Here is a 12,310-nt window from a genome sequence, read left to right as displayed (position 1 = left end):
TTTAATTTAACTCTTTCTCATTGAATAAGTATTGTAATATTTCCCTATTATTTTCAAATTGGAGAAAAATATATAGAATTCCATTGTATGGATGAAACAAACATTTCTTTGTTGAACCTTAAGTTGTTTCTTGAAGGAGTTTGAGGCCACCAGATGAGGGGGTCTTGGCACGAGGAATGAAGAGGCTTGACACAAAGTCTCTGTTGGGGACTGAGGAACACTGAGTTAACCTCAGGTCAGAATTTATTATCACAAAGCAGGACAAAGTAGTTGAAAGTTACTTATCAGACATCAGCATTAAAAAGGGGGGAATATGGAAAGTGTCAGACAGAATGTCTCCAACGTGTTCTGCAAAATCTCAGACCTTGAGCACAACCTCTGCCTCCAGCATCAGGAGAACTTTGGAAGCTAGAGAATCTTTACCATCATTATTATCGCCATGCCTCACACATACATCTTTTCTTGGAGGCCAGTTTTCTGATCTACATGCACACAACTCTCATGCCATTCTCATGATTTTCCAGGTCTCTCAAGCAGGAAATGATCAGGACTCCGTTTCCTCTACAGTTTCTGATATTTGCTATTATGATGAATAATCTTGATGTACTTTTACATTTTGCATATATCTGCTTTATTTTCAATAAAGGTCCAAAATCCCAAATGTAGAATTATCAGGTCAAATAATGTAAAGATTTTTGTATACCACTTTAACATGTTTTGTAATTGTCCTTTAGGAAGATTATAACAAATTTTACTTTCTCCAATTAGGTATGAGAATTCTCCCTACATTCCACATGTTATAATTTAAAAGTATTTTTATTTTTAAAATACATCTGTTTTTTTTTTATTCAGTCATTTGTACATAGATCATAAATACATTTATACCATTATGGGATTCAATGTGTAGATTATGTGTACAAATAGGAGTGCCTACATCCTACTAAACAAAATAGACTTCACCACTTTTACCCTATTACAGAATTAAGACATTTGTGCTCTACACCTGATAGATCCAACTTGTACTTGCAATACACCTGCTTTGATATCTGATACCATTTCATTTGCTTGCCATTTGTATTCTTCTGCTTTAAATTGCCCTTTTTTGTTTTTGTTCCTAATTCTCTTGTGACATCTAATAATAATGACTTATTATATGTAAATATAAATACTATATTTATTTTTCTATATTGTTGTAATAATGATGTAATAATACTTGTGGTAATAATGATAGCCAACATTCTGTAAACCTTCTCTGTTCTAGTGTTTTCATGTATTAGCCCTTTTAATCCTTGTAATCATCTGAGATATACTTAATTATTATGCTCATTAAAATGATAATGTTTATAGCTAAATGACCCATCTAAAGTCATACAACTAGTAACAGGCAGACTGATTTGCTAGGAGTCCTGTATTTCATATTTTAACCGCTAGCCTGCCATATTGTTTGAATTTCTTCCCTGGTTTACTGTTCATTTTTTAATTTAGTTGATGTTCTTTTTGTATAGAGAATTCTAAAATTTTATATAGTTTTACATGTTGACCTTTCCTTTATTATGCCTTCTTTTGTGTATATGCTTAGGAGCACTGTCCCTTACCAGCAACTGGATAAGTATTTAGTTATATTGCTTTCTAGTTATTTTATTGGTAATTTTTACTATGTCACTCAGTAATCTATTTGAAATTTATTTTGGTATATGATGTGAGTTAGGAATGGAACCCTTTACTAAATAATCTATGTTCCCTTCTAATTTTAAAATCAAACTATTGTATGTATAACTATCATTTATACGTGTATTACTTTCTTCTGTTCAGCTGATCTGTTGCTGGTTCTTACTCCAGTTGTCTTGATTTTCACACTTTTGTAACATGTTGATGTCAGAGTGGCATGACTTCTCTTTCCTCTGTGCTCAAAGTGTTCTTGGCTGCTCTTCCACATAGTCTTTAATCAAGTCTCATTTCTGAGTGGATTTCTTCCAAGGCTCTGGTGCATGCCCTTGTACTTTCCCACCCCATGAACAAATTGCCTGGTATTTGGTTGGCCAACCAGACTCCTTTGAGGTACTTTTTGAGGAAGTTTTGTGACTTCTCACTTCTTGCAGATAGAATTAAGGTGCTGTTCCTTGGAGGTTCTTTTTGTGTGTGTGTGTGTGAATTTGTTTGTATTGAGGTATGGGACACAGGCTGGGAAATGTTGCTGTGGGTTATGGGATGCCCCTCCCTCACAGGGGATGTCCATTCTAATCTTCCTGGGGAGCTTTGTGGAACTTTTTCTTCTTCTTGGAGCTGCTCTTGATGCCTACAGCCTCTTCTGGCCCGCTGCTGACCACCTCCTCCTTAGAGGAGAATTTCCTCTTTTTCTTAGACATGCTCTTGTTGCCTGCCTCTTCAGGATCACTAACTGCTGTTTCCTCCTTGGGTGAAGCTTTCTTCTTCTTGGGAGGACTTACAATGCCAGTGGCCTCCTCAAGATCACTACTAACCAACTCCTCCTTGGAAAAAGATTTCTTTTTCTTGGGTTTAGAGACAGGGATAGATGGGTGGTCTTCCATTCCATTCTCCTGAGGAACCTCCTGGGGCTTTTGTTTTTGCTCCTTTTGGGGGTTTTCCACTGCATCCTCACTCTCCTCCTGAGTGCTACTGCTGTTTTCTGAAGAAGTGAAGGCAAGTGCAGCCAGTCATTTCTTTTCCTTCTTCAAGCGTTCTTCTCCTGTTTCTCCAGTTTCCTAGTGATCTCAGCAGCCACTTCCTCTGCCTGAACCATTGCTTCCTTCATGACATCCAGATTCTTTCGTGGAATCTCTCCAGTCTCATAGAAGGACAGCCGCTCCTCAACTTGTTCCCGAAGCTTCTTCCCAAATACACTCATGGGCACCTCAGAAAAGCAATCGATTCGTGAGGCAATACTGCATTTGTTTGCCAGGTATCGGGAGATTCGGCCTTTGTTCTTGGCAGCTGCTCGGCCAATGAAGGTGGAGTGGAAAATGAGTCCATATTTTGGTGTGATACCCCTTGTCTTCAGGGCTCTGGAAACTTGGTCCCTTTGCTGGGCCCTAGGAATCACTCAGACTCCTTGGAGGCTCTTATCTGACTCTCCTTGGTGGTGGCACTACTCCTTCTTTGGGCATTGACAGACAAGACTGGAGACTCCATACCCTTTAGCAACGTGTGTAGGCAGGTTGTCTATTATTTTCTGGGCAGCTGCTGTCAGCACTCAGCATTACCTTCTTCACCAATCATGGTTCTAGTTAATCTAACTGAGAGTTCACCTGGACTAGCATTTGAAGAAGAATTAGCCATCTCACATCAGCACAGATGGTATTTGACCATCTCAGAACTCCCCAGAGATGCCTACCTAAAGCAATATTAAATTGGAGTTGAGAGGGCCTTGCAGATGATTTGTTTCAACCACATCACTTTCCAGGTGAGGAAGGTGAGGCTTGCGCCAGAAACCTTATCCCCAGAGCACAGATCCTCCCAACAGCCCCAAATAGGAAGGAAGCCAACATTGGTGCCCACTCATCCGGATATGTAGGCCAGTTCTAGCCTCAGAACCTGCTTCTGTCTTAACTCAAGATTGTCACTGTCAATAGCTAGGATTAAACATGTCTCATCCACATGGGGAAGAGACCTCTCCCACAGCTCCTCAGGTGTTCCTTTGCTTGAGTCACAACTTCAGTCTGATCCTAATTGAATCTTGGCCACCTTGCTTACTATCATGCACCAAGTTCAGCTAGAGGGGAAACCACCCCATCAGGCCTGGATGAAAGGGAGTGTGGCTGCAGGATAAAACAAGCACAGGCTTCCAAGCAGGATAATGAGTTATTGATTCTGGGAGAACAATGCTGTGTTCCCAATGACACGAAGGAGGATAGGACTTGTATGCATGCATCTATAAAAACTTGCTTGCACTCCCATTCCTTACAGCATTCCTTTTATTTCTTCTACCTCATAGAGTGGTAGAGGAGATGACTGGTTTTCATCTAACTGTCCAATTAGAGAAGATAAGTATGGAATAATGTTTGGGAATGTAGCATATGCAATTAGTTTTCTATACATGTTTATGGAACATCCATGAGCTTGGCCCTGTCCTAGGTACTTGGGAGATAAATTAGTAAAGAGAATAAAGGTTTCTACACTCATGGAATGCAGATTCCAGTGAGGGGAACCATGCAATAAGCAGCAGCCGGATGAGATTAGTACATTTCCTAGCACACTGGGAGGTGGATGGTGATATGGGAAGAAAAGTCAGAGTAGAGGAAAGGGACTGGGAAAACCCCACATTTGAGCAAAAAAATGTGAAGGAGAGAAGTGATAGCTGTGCATAAATGTGGAGAAGTGCAGTGAGCAGAGGGGTTCATCATCTGGTTACATGTGCACATCCATACTCTGGTCCTTATGAGTGCTGCACACAGAGCATGTGCCTCTGGACACCTACGGAAGAGTAATGAGTGTGTGCACACATGCACACTGCTGGAGATTAACAATTGCTTCATATGTAAACACAGCATGTGTGACAGGCATGGGGGAAATGAGGCAGACGTGTGTACCTCTGTGTGAGTGAGAATGGGAGATGGGAAAACAAAACACTTCAGCCTCCCTTCTTAGCCAAATGGAGGATTTCCTTTTTGATTCCCTATAATTACCTGATGGCATTTGTTCTTTCAGCATTTATACCCAAAGAAAGAAAGTTGGGGAAGAAGTCAAAAAAGGAAGTAACAGGATAAGGCCGATAAAGGTGACAAAAAGCACACAGCAAAGGAGAGCACTCCTTCTTCCCTCCTTTTGGGATGTATCCCAGAAACCCAGCAGAGTCAAGGGGGCCTGGGGGACACTTGGGTTTTGCTAATGGTTGGCTAGTACCTGAGGCCATCTCACTGCTTGGAGGCCAGGCTGTCCTGGGGAAGCTGCTCCAAGAGGTGGCTATTCTGCTGCACCTGTAGGTTCTGCTGAAGTTAGTTAGCCCAGGGGACCAAGGAGGGAAGAGTTTTGCAGAGGGCATTGCCATCTGCATGCTGTAGGGACCACCTTGCTCTATACCCTATTGGCCATCACATAGCCTGTGAGGGGATAAAGTCATGATTTTCTGAATTTGACATCAAGACCCCTGCCCTTAATGTGAGACCTGGTGGTAAGAAATTGGCAAGCCCTGTGCAGTGGGGTGCTCCCCAGCTGTCACTGGGTGCTATTAGTGGTGCTTGGTTCTCATGGGCTTCTCTGAGATTTATGAGGAAAAATGAACAATGAACTATGAACAGGAGTAAGATGCATATTCTCTGGGGCTTCATTGTCTATTGTGAATGATGTGGACCAGACTTCTAGACTGAAGTGGAAACACTGGGCTGGTACCACAGGAGGGCTACAGATGAGGCCCCCAAGGACCCAGCACAAGTAAAAAAAATACCAGGAAGTCTTGTGTTTTATAGTCAAATTTCTCGCAAATTAGTCATAATCTATAAGTCATCCATACTTTAATATTAAAAATACTGGATATGCTCTTAAACTAGTAAAACCATTTCTTAACTTTCTCTCCCCCTAAATCATCTAGTGAAACTGCTGCCCAGTAAAGATATTCTAGGTTTATTGCACAGATTTAAATATCCTGGTATATCTGTGCATATCTCCAGGGGTGAAGCCCCTTCTAACTGGAGAAGGATGGATCTCTAAATCTTTTAAAAGACCAAATTCCAGCCACCAAAGGGAAAGGAGGTTTGGGTGAGAGTCCCTATTCAATTCCATCTGCTGGTTGGGTTGCCCTACTTCTACGTGGGTTAACTTAAGCTCCCAGGGTATGTCCATCTTATAGGAAAAGATGGAAGAAGTAAAAATTGAAAGCAGTGAAGATAAATGAAATCCAACTCTTTGTCTTCTCAATATTCCAGCCTTCACTTAGAAACTTGAGCTATTAATTGGACATTTTATAATAGTCTATTTAAATGCCCCAATGTTTGAAGACATAGGTTGCTGGTAAGATATTACTGGGGAAGGAATGTTCGTCTGTTGTCTTCAAGGTGGATGCTTATTAGTTTTGCCATCCCCAGATTTGGTTTAACACTAACAATTCAGACTTTTCCCCTGCACCTATTATCAGGCATATGAACGTTGCCACATGAATGTAGATGTACCCCATGTTGGAATTGTTTTCTGCTGGGAGTCAAGGTTCTGTTCTGTTCTCATTTCTCTGCAAGGAACAGAGAAATTCAAAGTATTATCAGTTGCAGAGAAGATGCCCTATTTTGGCTCTTTCCACAATATTCAGATTCATATCTATGTCCAGCATGCTTTGTATGTTTTCCCCACAGGCTGGGTGGGACCGGCCTATTTTCAAAGATAAGATTTGGGAGCAGAGGGAAGAGGCTTGTTTTGGACATGGTCATCAGTACAGTGTAATCTCTCTGCAAAATGGGGACGATCCCCTCAATGGGGACGATCTTTGACTTTAGTCACCTTAGGAGCCTCCTCTGCCTCATTTTCCACTCTTATCCCCTGATCTTGGACCTGCCTTTCTGCTGAATGAAAGACACCTTTTCTCTCCCTTTTGATGTTTTATCTAAATCCTTGGCAAAAGTCTAGCTTATAATTTTTTAATTAAGAAGCTTGTGTTTGAAAAGGTGGCGACAACTGAGCTCCAGGCTCATCTGGTTTATCACATGCTCCAGGACAGGCTCAGGTCTGGCTTTCGATCAGGTCATAACATGTCATCAGGATCTGCGATAATCTCATTATTCTTAAGAACAGAAGCTCATTGAAATGAAGGGAGACGCTCCAGTCATACTCAAAGATAGCATACCCAGTGTCTTTTTTGCCATTGGCTTGATGTTTCCCACCACCAGACCAGGAGGCAAGGCAAGACATATTGTTTTTCTTGCAAAAGACCATCTTTCTCTTTGGCAATCCTTAATATTTCAACCCTGTTGGACAAATAATTCAGAGTATTGGCAGATTCCACCTAGCAGAGGATTTGCCAATGCTTTGGCAAACTTTAGTTTGGTGTAGCTTGTGAGCAGATCTGGGAGACCCCAGAAGATAACTCTTAACAATATGAGTGCCTTACAAAGGAGAAGGCAGCTCAGAGACTTCCCCAACTCTTTCTTTCATCTTAGCTACTGCTGCGCAGTTGCAGCATGGTCTGAGGGGCAGAGATCTGGGCCAGCTAGGTTTGACTGGGTCAAGCATTGTGGAGCCTGAGCCTGACACTCTCAGTGGGAGAGTCAGACACAACACAGTAGAGAGAGGTCAAAGTTGGCACGAAAAGAACAGACAGGGCTGCGGGGGACGAACTAATTTTGGAGAAGTGTATGGCGCTAGTTTATATGGCTATGACTTCCAAAAGGTTGAAGGTCACCTCTTTAAGTACTGAAACTTTAGAGTATCACCTGTTTCTGATGATCATGTACACACTTCTTTGCCCCAAGTTTAATATTACTAAGGTTTGGAAGGAAATGCTAACCTCATCAAAGGTCACAATTAACCCTGACAGTCTCACTCTGTGCATGTGGCCGCAAGGTAATTATTAACAGCACACCTTTCACTCTTAAAAGTCTACTTGTTTGGACAGGAAATGGTATGATCCCTCTAGATAAGGAAAGCAGACATTGCTATTTCCCTTGAACACATCACAGATACCTTGATGCTCCTGTTTGCACTTCAGGGCTATTTTAAAAATACCTTTTTATAGCCTTAATATGCCCATTTTTCCTCCACCTTTTTTTTCTTTTTTTTTAATTATTAAATGATATCCTCCACCTTTTTGAACATATAGAATAGTGTTATAACTGGTTTTTGTTGTTATTGGTGTTTTGAGACAGAGTCTCACTAAGTTGTCCTTGGTAGAGTGCTGTGGTGTCACAGCTCACAGCAACCTCAAACTCTTGGGCTTAAGTGATTCTCTTGGCTAAGCCTCCCAAGTAGCTGGGACTACAGGTGCCTGCCACAGTGCACAGCTATTTTTTGTTGCAATTATTATTGTTGTTTAAGTGGCCCGGGCTGGGTTTGAACCTGCCGGCCTTGGTGTATGTGGCTTGTACTGTAACCACTGTGCTATGGGCACTGAGACAGTTATAACTGTTTTAATGTCCTTGTTGACTCACCTGTGTCACTCCTGGAACTGTTTATATTGGTCAACCCCCCCCCCCATTATTAAATATATTTTCCTGTTTCTTTGCATCTCTGGTAATCTTTGAGTGGATAGCCAGACATTGTCCTTTGTGTCTTATTGGGTATCTGGTATTTTTCTATTCCTTTAAATATTTGTGGGCCTCCTCCTGGGGCACAGTTAAGTCACTTGGAAACAGCTGATGCTGTTGAAGTTTGCTTTCAAGCTTGGTTTGGTGGTGCCAGAGCAGCCCTTGGTCCAGGGATTACTTTTTCCCTTATGAGTATATCCAATACCCCATGTATTACAAGGCTTTCCCCTCTGGTTACAGGAACATCATGTGGCTTAGGGATTATTCTGCCTGCTCATTTCAGTGCTTCTTCTCCCTGCCTTGAGTAGTTTCTTCACATTGGCGAACTGAGCACCACTCAACTGAAGAGCAGGGAGACACTCTGGTCTCTGGGGCTCTTCTGTGCAGGTCTCTCTGCAGCTCTTTGCCCTTTAAGGCTCTCTGCCCTGTGAGGCTCCTCTTCTCCGGTATTGCACTCGGCAAATGTAGCCAATTTGACCTCGATGAATTCTCCACTATATCCACTCCACTCAGGGCAACTGCTAGGCTTGCTTCCCTCTTTTGCACTGTTGCTTACCTGGGAACTCTGCAACCTGGGAACTCCAGAGAGGCTGCAGGGCTCACCTTATTTGTTGCCCTTCTCTCAGGAATCTCTTCTCCATGCTATCTGCTGACCAGTGTCTGAAAATCATTTTTAAAAATTTCTCCATTTGTTGTTGTTTCAGGCAAGAGGGTAAATCCCTGTTACTCCATCCCGGCCAGAAGGGCAAGTCCTGAACTTGGGGCTGTTCTCACCTCTGTATTTTTGGTGCTGATGCTTTCCCCTCTCTGATTTCAGGTGAATGTGTCTTTCCTCTGTGCTCCGTGGCTGATGGTTGACACCCCTGCTGCACAGCCCTGTACCCTCTCAGCTCCCTTGGTCCATTCTTCACTTCACTTTCTTAGTTCTTGTCTAGTTTTTCTCTCACTCATCCCAGCTTTTGTACTAGTTGCTGGTTCTCCCCAAACATCACCATTGGTGGGTTCAGATCAGGACTTTCTTTTCAGAGATGAACTGATTCCTCTAGAAGTTCATAAGCTTCAATCTTCCAAATGTCCACATTCTTTTTCTGTATTTCTTTTCACCAATAAAAGAGGTATAGTCAATTTGTCTGTCCGTCATCTCTTTCTTTCTCACCCTCCTTAGCTATGCATTATCCATCTTTCATGATTACTATTTTTATCACTATTTCTTCCATAGATGAAATTGCTGTACATAAAGGAAGTTTCTTAGCAGGCTAGAATCACTCTATGGCTCTGCCAAGGGCATTCCCAGAGCCAAAGGCAGAATTTGTTCATTTCTCCGCAAGGCTTTATGCCAGACACTATTAGATCTGGGATACTCATGAATTAGTTTGAGCTTCAGCTGATGAATAATCCATTTGTCCCTTTGGGCAATTAAATATTTCAATTATTATCTTTATTTTATTTAAATCTTTGAGATTAGGCTTTTATTTCTCTTAGTTCCCTGTTATAGTCATGAATGCCAAAAAAGTAATAGATCATCTTTGTCTCACAATTGCTAAAATGTGTCTATAAATGAACTCTTCTGAACATATGCATTTCCTCCTTGCTTTCCTTTCTTTTTTCTAAATTAATTTATTCTGCTAACTTTTATTGACCACCTACTATTTTATAGATTAAACTAGGTGATAGAAATACAAAGATCAATATAATATATCCCTGTCCTTAAGGAACTTTTGTGCCTCTTTGAAAAGATGATCATAACATGATATGGTAAATACTGAGACAGAGGTAAGCACAGGGTACCATGAGAGGACAGGAGATGGGTGCCAAGTTCAAATTTCCTAGAAAAGACCTTGTCTGAGATAGGAGCCCCTTAGCAGACAAACAGGGTGAAAGATACACAAGTAATTTTTTTGAAGACAAACTTTAGAGAAATCCTAGAATAAAAGAATAAGGATACATTAATGATGATGTATGGAGCTTGCTTTGACTAGATTGTAGAAAGGTAGAAAAGGAAGAACAAGTGTCAAAAAATGGGGACCTAGGAAGGTAACAGATCATGGAGGATCTTGCATGTCATGTCACTCATGTCCCAAGACTATATAGAAGTGTGTGGAGAAGTAATGAGGGCTTTTTTTGTCAATAATAGGGTGATAGAACCAGGTTATATTTTATAAAGATCACTCTGGATGCAGTGTGGAGAAAGGGTTATGTTGGAACAAGAATGGAGGGAGAATAACTGGGAGATGTTTTATTCAGATGAGAAATAATAGTGAACTAAGAGTAACACTGCTGCAGGAGGAGAGAAGGGGGAGAGAGAGAGAAAGAGATATGAAACCAAGAAATATAGGAGCATGGAACTGACAGAACTTGATTGCAGAGGGGAGAAGAGAGAGAGAAGTGGAAGATGATTCTTGGGTCTCTAAGGAAAGCAGCTATGAGAACATCTGGGATAATCAACGGAATAAGGGACATCAAAGAAAAACCATATTTGGACTACAAGGTGATGAGCTCAGTTTTGCATATATTGAATTTGAACCGTTTGTGAAATATCACTGAAATTACCTGTAACTTAATTAGATATATGGTTTTGTAGCTCCATAGAGATATTTGCAGCTCCATAGTGATACAGGGGGCTTCAGCTAATAGGGGACAGTACGAAATGATGATGGAGACCTGGGATGGAGGGAGGTCACTCTTATGGGACAAAATTGCACTTGCAGCTAATAACCAGGTGCTTTCCATCTCTATACGCCATGATTTTCTATTTCTAAACAGTCATAAAACATGACCTTTAGCATTGTCCTTTTGGTCATTATATCAGATATGGAGAAAAAAGTTTAGCAATTAATTGAAATTTTTTACATTTTTATTTGCAATTTATGCGTCTACATTTTTCTGCTAGGTAAGGTGAAGGAACAAGGTATGCAAGCTGCACCCTGCGTAAGGAAGCTTGGGGTTCTAAACCTTATACACGCAAGCTCTGCCCCTCTCATGGCAGTATGGATTCTCACTTACATACTGTGTCCTCCCTGACTTTTTAGAATGTTTTTATTTTTAACTCCATGACATCCCACTCTGTTACACAGAATGTCCTGTGATTTCCCAATACATTAGGTATCTTCTTGAGTTTCCTGATCTATATTTTCATATTGGTCAGAATTCCTCTGTTGACCAATCTTAATCATATACACTGATTTTTTTTTTAAAGCAATCTATTTTTGTGGGAGGTAAAGGTTTTAGAACTTTGCTTCAATTTCTCAGTACTGTGGTAGAATATGACCTTTGAATTCAGACAGACATGGTGTTGAGCCCAGCTCTGTAGCTGACTAACTCAGTGGGAACAGATAAACATTTGAACCTCTCAGACTGGGTTTTTGTGTCTAAAAATTGAGACTGAAATAAAGTTGTAACTGGGTTATCAGAAGGATTAGATTTGGTAATGCACATGAGGTACTTAGCACAGAAACTGAAGTATACAAAGTGCTCAGTGAATTTGTTTTTGTTGTTTATGCTTCTTCTGTGTACTCACCTTCTCTCGATCAGTTCAATTTGGTTCAACCAGCACTTGGTGAGAACCTTGTACTTTGCCCAGGCCCCGCACTGGGATTCTGTGTTTACAGGGAAGGGAGTTAAAGATGAAGCAACCCTAATTAACACCCTCAAAGAATTTACCCTAAATTTACCCTCACCCTAAAGTTCAATGTTTAATCACTATTATTTCCCAGTTTACATTTGCCTCTGGTACCCATCTCTTTCCTCCATCCAGGGGAAATATTTTTTGAGGGCATTTCCAATCTTCTTTGGATTTTGGGAGACTTTTGGTCTGTGGTGCTAGGGCTTTCTTATTCCATGTTGCCATCTGGAATCTTTGTTCAGGCCTTGGCCAGAAAAAAATCACAACAACAAAAACAACACACTAACGTAGGAAAATAACATTTGGCAGGAACTTGGCAACAATAACCCCCTTGTTGCCAGAATCCTTGTTCACTATGTGGGTAGCTCAGATGGCACTTAATTAAATGCATTTCCCTATAAGTTCTCAGCAGCGTATTTATTTTTACTGATGGCTAATAACTACCCTATCTCTAAGGCAACCAAATTTCACAGCTTGCAGGATAAGGAAATCAGCATGCATAAAT

The 12,310-nt window shown here is 41.0% G+C and overlaps 1 protein-coding gene across 1 annotated transcript; it reads right to left on the bottom strand.

The window, feature by feature from the left end:
* Positions 1 to 2,218: 2,218 nt before the first annotated feature.
* Positions 2,219 to 3,036, bottom strand: LOC100958540 (nucleolar protein 56-like). Its single transcript, XM_012811082.2, is given in 2 exon segments — positions 2,219 to 2,701; positions 2,704 to 3,036. Coding segments are annotated over 2 exon segments (627 nt in total). The 5' UTR covers positions 2,867 to 3,036; the 3' UTR covers positions 2,219 to 2,237.
* Between the last annotated feature and the right edge of the window lie 9,274 nt (positions 3,037 to 12,310).

Source organism: Otolemur garnettii, unplaced genomic scaffold (genome assembly GCF_000181295.1).
Source record: "Otolemur garnettii isolate 467f Iridium unplaced genomic scaffold, OtoGar3 scaffold00149, whole genome shotgun sequence".
Taxonomy (NCBI): Eukaryota; Metazoa; Chordata; class Mammalia; order Primates; family Galagidae; genus Otolemur; species Otolemur garnettii.
The sequence above is the reverse complement of the archived record's forward strand: the minus strand, read 5'-3'. Positions and strand labels throughout refer to the sequence as shown.